This window comes from Centropristis striata, chromosome 10, assembly GCF_030273125.1.
Source record: "Centropristis striata isolate RG_2023a ecotype Rhode Island chromosome 10, C.striata_1.0, whole genome shotgun sequence".
In the NCBI taxonomy this organism is placed as follows: domain Eukaryota; kingdom Metazoa; phylum Chordata; class Actinopteri; order Perciformes; family Serranidae; genus Centropristis; species Centropristis striata.
In genome coordinates, this window is record NC_081526.1 from 12,118,771 (window position 1) to 12,126,047 (window position 7,277).

The 7,277-nt window shown below is 41.4% G+C and overlaps 1 protein-coding gene across 1 annotated transcript; it reads right to left on the bottom strand.

Annotated features, from left to right (window-relative positions):
- Positions 1-880: 880 nt before the first annotated feature.
- LOC131979504 (atypical chemokine receptor 3-like) lies at positions 881-7,277 on the bottom strand. Its single transcript, XM_059343504.1, has 2 exons — positions 7,124-7,277; positions 881-3,940 (listed from the first exon to the last, which is right to left on the bottom strand). Exon 2 carries the CDS (start codon positions 3,887-3,889, stop codon positions 2,753-2,755), a length of 1,137 nt encoding a protein of 378 aa, XP_059199487.1. The 5' UTR covers positions 3,890-3,940; positions 7,124-7,277; the 3' UTR covers positions 881-2,752.

A 7,277-nucleotide genomic window follows, 5' to 3' on the forward strand; every position in this document is an offset into this window, starting at 1 on the left:
GCAACATACAGAAGTCCACTTAAACTTACAAGTTGACTGGAGGTTCCCTCCTATAAATAATTATATGGATTTTATATGAATTTAAGTGCATTATTTTTTCATAGGTTTACCTACGAACAGTGAGTGAGATCAACCTGATATCACTTATCTGGGCCAAGACTTTGGCTTCTGTGAGCCGGTCATTGTTTATAGTCTCATTAGCAACTGGAGACATGAGAATGGAGTTGAATTGTTTCTCTGCATATGAATGAAGCTCTATTTTTTTTAAAAAGCTAACAGAACGCCAAGACATCTTCAGATGATAACTGATGGCTTCTGAGATTGCAAATATGCTCCGCCTCTTTGTTGTTCACATTTGTTTTTTTTTACTTGCATTCAACCAATGCCTTTTCATACATGCTGTTCAAAACTACTTGGACTACAAACCAAAACCCTTGAGATACCAGACTCTCACCCTGTTTCCGCATTCATGTGCAGATATCTGTTTATGGAGATTACATCTGACCCTGATGGTAGAAATAAAAAGTCAGACCGTAACATCTCTGTCTTCTTTAGTCTGAAAGAAAGTTTGTGTGACAATAACTAAAAAATGTGGATTCTCTGTCAAACTAAAGCGTAGCTGAAGCATGACTTGCCTGGAGTGCATAAATCCATAAATCACATGACAGCTGGGACAAACCACACAAAGTGATGTTGTGTTTTGGCTGCATGAGTGTGTTTGTTATGTATGAATTCAACGCCTCGAATGAAGCAGTAAAGGCATTTCCAAAACACATTCCATTGCAGCTTCACAGTTAAAATACATTTTCGGAAATTCGGGGCATGGAGGACATTAATTTGTGAGATTACTTTAACAATAGGCAAAGAAACTGAGACAAAACATTTTCCTTGTATTTAATATATAACAAAACACATGTTCCACATTACTATACCAAAGGAATGCCTCTGTTCCTGTCGACACATGTTCGTGTCTCCAGTCTTTTCTGATCGCAACATGGAATCTTTTCAGTGTAAAAGCATACATGTGTAACCAATCACATGACACAATGTGTTCTATGTCAGCATATCAAAACAATATGTTGCTTCCTACAACAGACAGTGAGTAAGCTGTATAACTCAATGTTTATGACACATAAAATATCATGTCATGATATCAAGTTGTGGCACACACACATACACGCACATACTGTATATACACACACAACTCTAAATTAATGCAATGATGTATTTTTTGTTATCCTGCTCCCTAATAAACACTTGGATTTTATACACCACAGCTGCTGCTTACATTAGCTTACGAAGCTATTAATTCATGTTATTTGGTGATAAAAGTTTTTGCCATCTGTGGCTTTATACCACATGGACATGTGCATCCTTTCCACTATTAGCACTGATGCAAAATATAGTGACTGTACAGTATATTAGGTAATACGGTATGTTTCAGAAGACACAGGAGCTACATCTATCTGCTCTTTAAGCTCAGTAGTCCCACTTGAAGCCTTCAGACAATGTTTGAAAAAAATCCAGAACCAAAAGAAAACTAAAATAGTTAAATTTTGCTGTGTGGATGATATAAATCAGTTGAAACACCTCACACTAATGTTGAAGCTAAAGCCAGCATAATGATTACGTGAGCTTAGCTTGGTGCAAAGACCAGAAGATGACAGAAAGTCTTCTGTCCAGCCAAGACCAGTCCAGAACATAATCCTCCCCCAAAAAAGTTTTTTTTTTGTACAGATTAAACAAACAAATATAATCTGTTAATTAGCAAGCTTTGGAGGTGCTGGTAAGCAGATTTTCTTTTTGATTTTGGACAGAGCCAGGCAAGCTGTTTCCCCCCGTTTCCAGTTCTTATACTAAGCTCAGCTTATCAGCAGCTAGCTGTAGCCTCATTTTTAGTGAGAGAGCGGTATCCAGGATTTACAAACCTTAGTTGTAAATCAAGGGTGGAGGGTGTTTGCTTGTTTCTATGTTTTGTTATTTTTATTATTACTATTATTATTACTTTCTCCTTTTTTATGTAAAGCACTTTGTGTTGCCTCTCTCTTGTATGAAAAGTGCTATACAAATAAAGTCTGATTGATTGATTGATTGATTGATTGATTGATTGATTGATCAAAATTGTATTTTTTTATTTGTCTGAAGGATTCAGCGTCTGTAACATGAGGTTATGATTAACAATGAGACAGCAGGACTAAAACACTGAGCCAGTCAGTAACTCGACTAAAATGATGAAGCAGCCTTGTATGAAGTGGAGCACTGAGCTGACATCAGTGTGTGAAGACTTTGATTTACAATATGAAAGAGGCAAAACAGTTAAAATGTACAGTATATAAATACAACTTGATAGAAAAAAAAGATTAACAATATTTCTTTGCTGATACTATCAATATTCAATGCCTGTCAGAAATAACACACCACTCACACTCACAAACACACACATACACAGCACAATCCTACATACACAATACAAGAATGATTTTACACATTAACAGACATTGTTTTGGCTTTACATATGGGTGACAGTATTGTGATTGCAGTATCAGCTGTATGAATAAAGCTGCTGTCTAAGTGCTTTTTAAATCAGTCCATCAATCTGATATTAGCCTGCCTTCAAGCTTTTCTACATGACTCAAGTAGATTTCTGGACAGAGGATGCTGTGTGTGGACAGATTCTGATAAGAATAAATCAGTTAATACATTTATATTGCATTATAGTCATTTAGATTTAGAAACAGTGTTCAAGAAAGTTTCAGATCTGTGGTGGGTTGTCTACAGCTACAGCAGAGTACTCGGCCTCAGACATGTTGGAAGCATCCATGAGGCGTGCCAAGCCTGTACTTGTGGAGTATTTAAAGATGAAGGCCTTCATGAGGTCATAGCGGTAGTTTCTGTTGATGAAGTTGTACAGGATGGGGTTGAAACAGCAGTGGAGCAAGGACAGGCACTGGGTGAGGTGTAAGGCCACGTAGATCACATTCTCCAGGCCGCAGGTCAGAGGCACCAGGCCCAGCTGAGACAGGGCATCGACCAGGAGGACGCCGTGGTAGGGGCCCCAGCAGCCCAGAAACACCACAATGTATGCCAGGATCACCCTGCGGCTCAAACGGCGCTCCTGCTCCACTGTGGATGAGGATGAAGAAGAAGAGGAGCGGTTGAAAGCTGTAGCTAGCAGGGCGTAAAACACAGCAATGACGGGGAAGGGGAGAACAAAGCCCAGCAGGATGAAACTCAGCTGCACGCCCACCATCCACTCCCTGGGGTTTCCCTCTGGGTACACAGGCCTGCACAGCATGGCGTCCCCGTGTGTCGACTTCACAGTACGCAGGAAGTAGGTGTCTGGCAGGGAGGCGACTAGAGCCAGGAGCCACACCCCTACACACACTCCACGGCGGATCAGCTTCCTGCGTGCACCTCCCTCGTTGTCTCTGTGCTTCGCCACGCTCAGGTAGCGATCCACGCTCATGCAGGCCAAGAAGAAGATGCTGCCGAAGAGGTTGACGGAGAACAGCAGGTGTGTGAGTTTACACGCCACCTCGCCGAAGGGCCAGTGGCCATGCTGGGCCAGCGAGCTCACCCACACAGGCAGGGTGGAGCACACACACAGGTCGGCGACCGCCAGGTGGGCGATGTACATGTGCGTCTCGTGGCGAGGGGTGGAGTCTCTCTGTGCTCGGATGTTTACCCAGAGGACCAGAGCGTTAGCAGCAAGGCCGACTATGAAGATGAAAGTGTAGAGGACACACATGGAGTACAGCAGAGCGTTGCGGTTGAAAGCTGTGGCGCACACCATTGTATCCACACTGGATATGTTGCTGAAGGCTTCAGAGAGGTTGAGCTCCCCCAACGTCTCCCACAGGTCCTCCAGCTCACTGGTGCTCAGACTCATTTTTCTGAACCGCTGCAAGGTAACACACACCACCTCTCACTGGGATCGCTCCTGCAAAAACAAGACATGAACTCATCAATTCATGCAGCACAACATACATTTAGCTGGAGAAGGATCCAACAACTACATGCTGCCTTCTGGTATCATATTTAAAAAGCAGTTTTCTGGTCATAAAGCATGGCTTATTTTACTCATGCGGATTTGAAGTGCATGAGCTAATAAAACATAGAGCCACTTGTGGTATGCCACTAGATCCTGAAGAATCTTAATGCGGTTAACTTGTTAAAACACTGCCATTATGAGTTAATAGAGGTTCTCTGTTGCCATGTCACAAACGTAGGAGCTCTGTGTGATTGATGTGCTGTCAGGGGGCAGTACAATAAATGTTTACATTAGCTCCACTAGCACAGAGAGCAGATTAGACATGAGGAAGTGGGATCGAGAAATCCAAACAGGGTGTATTTCCGGAGCGTTCTGGGCATTCCGAGATAAAGCGTTGGTCAGGGTGGGAAACCTGATGCCATGTCAAGGAATGTTTTCCTTTAACATGCTTGTTATAGTAATAAAATCCTGTGTTTCTCTTCTGCTCTTGGAGGAGAGGGTGAGAGAGGAGCTGTCACCACTCAGATGATCAAAGAAAAGGCTGCTCACAACCTCAAATACGTCATTTTACAACATCTGAATCTTATAACAGGAGCATATGCACACAATTTCAATACAGGATACATAAACGCTATGAGTAAGGTGACTGAAGCAATATGCAAGATCACAGAGGTGGTAGTCTGGACCGGCTTGGCAAGATTCTTCTGAAAGGCCCAATTTTTGTGCTGTGATGTCTTTCTTAACTCCCCTAACTGGCAGCCGGCCCCAGTGTGAAAGATCAGAGGTGAAAGGTAATAGATCAAAACCAGAACACGAGTGGCTTAACCCCGCCGCTGCCCCTGACTGACTTGTACGCCCACAGAGTGAATTGTATGCAGAGATCAGCGGGTGGCTTGACGCCTGCAAAATGGTCTGACCGAGGTTAAGACGAAGGTCACCGACCACTGGGTGACACAGCACGCCGGAAAGTAGTGAAATGTGAGCGCGTCAGACATCTGTCTGTATAGGAGACTTGTGCTGTATGAAGGATAATTGGCACAAAGTCACAGAGGATGATGAAAGAAAAGGCAAAATGAAAATAAGGACATACAAGGACACCTGGAACATATTAGGATGTGCAGCTGTCTGTGTTGTCTTTCCTCTGGTACCTTTAATCAGTTTATTTCCATTTTATACTACTTTATTTTATATATTCTCTATACAACCAACTACGTTAATCCACATTTCATGAGCAAATATTGTACTTTTTAATCCACAGTATTTGACAGCTACAGCTACGATATTAAAATTGTATATTTTTTTAGAATATTTTTATTTTATCTACATTTTAAATTGTTACGGATTAAAATACCAAATAGCAGAGGTGGGACCAAGTCATTGCTTTTGCAAGTCTGCTCAAGTCTTAAGTTAGTCCCAAATCCTAAACTAGGAGTTTTCTACTCCTGAAAAAGTGATAATTCACTCTTCACCAAATGTAATGCCATTTCAGCAACAGAGTATTAAAAACCTGACTGATCTGAACCATAAAGGCTCAAGTCAAAGTGAAGTCACGAGTCATCATTATTAACGTCCAAGTTGAGTTGCAAGCCTTTTTGGTTTTGTCGAATCAAGTCTAAAGTCATAAAATTATTGACTCAAATCCAAACCTCCTCCCAATATTATGGAAAGTATTAAATATAAGCTCTACCAGCTGCAACATCAAGATGCTACTCACGTGTTATTGAGCTATGGGGCTTTATGGAAATAGCCGAATTTTATTTGGTTTTCACATCAATGTGGTTGTTTCAGAGATTTAATTCATTGGATTATCCTAAAACAGACACTCCCATCTGGTTATTTTATCTATTAAAAGTTAACTCTAATATAAATACACTGTGATAGCAGAGTTAGTACTCATCACCCATGGGCCGGTGAGGAATTTTACTTTGAAAACATTTATCTGAAAAATGCTTCTGGTCTCATTTTAAATGCAGGACTCTTGCCTGTAACGGATTATCTTGTAATGCTGAATTCCAGCATACCTAAATAAGCATTGCTGCTTCTATTTAGTAACTGATCTCCCACTGCTGCCTGAGATAAAACAGTTTCAAGAAATGTCAGAAACCTGACATTTAATTTTACTTTCAATTATTTTGAGACACTGGAGAGGTGCTATTCATTCAAATGGAGGGATTTTCTTTGCTGAGATAATCCCTCACAATGGTCTCTGTCTAATTCCCTTATATTATATGGAAAATACCTGAAGGTGCCAGGTAGCCCCACAGGCTTCAAGCTAATTAACCTCTTAACACCCACACCATCAGATAACAGAGACGGCACATGCAGTCCATCTCTCTCTCTATCTCTCTCACACACACTCTCTCTATCTGTATCTCTTTCTCTCTCTTTCTCTCCGTGTTTCTCTTCTTTTAAGATCGTGGGCATCCAGTTACAAATGAGCTGAATACGGCTTTTGTTACCCAATACACAGAAAATAAAAGCGATCGAAGGCGATTTTCATGTGCTAATGCTGCCGACAAGAATGGTGCAGGTGCAGCGTGTTTGTCAGAAGTTTCTCCTGTCAGTCTCTATCTGCAGGCTTTAGTTTGGGAGGGTAAAATCTTTGCAGAACATCAGGTTTCCGCGCCGTAAAGCGCTGTCTGGTGCGTCATTACGCACACAAATACAGAATCCAGCGACAGATCCCAGATTGCTGCTGACGGCAGACACACACAATGACATTGTAGTCATTGTTGATTTATAACAGGCTGGAAGGAAACAAACTTCTTTTATCGGATGTCTGTTGGGTATACAGTAGCCCTACTCCGTGTTTGAACAGGGAGCCAATTAAACAGCGATGAGATACTCTGCGAAGATGGAGACACAAAAGTCACCCAATGTGACACATGATGTAATATTTATATTATAACTTTCTGTTTCCTTTTCAGCAACAATATCGATAATATGATTTTTATTCCGGTTTAGTATGTGAAATAGTACTTACTAATAAGAGTAAATAAAGTCGTTAAATGTAAACTAATTAAATAATGTTACGCATTGCACGCACTGACTATCGCAGGTATCAGTGCATCTTTCAAAGCCGAGTAACTACCTGTACACTCTGCACACGGCTCACATAAATAAGCAGCTTACCTGTTTTGGGTTCCTGCAGCCTCGCCGAAGTCTCCTCTTTAAAAGAACAGGTTTGTTTTTAGTTTAGTTTTGGTGCTGAAGGATAACTTCAACTCCTCTGCTCCACTGGTAAACTTGTGTGCGCTGTAACCTCCGCCTCCTTAAATGAATCTGA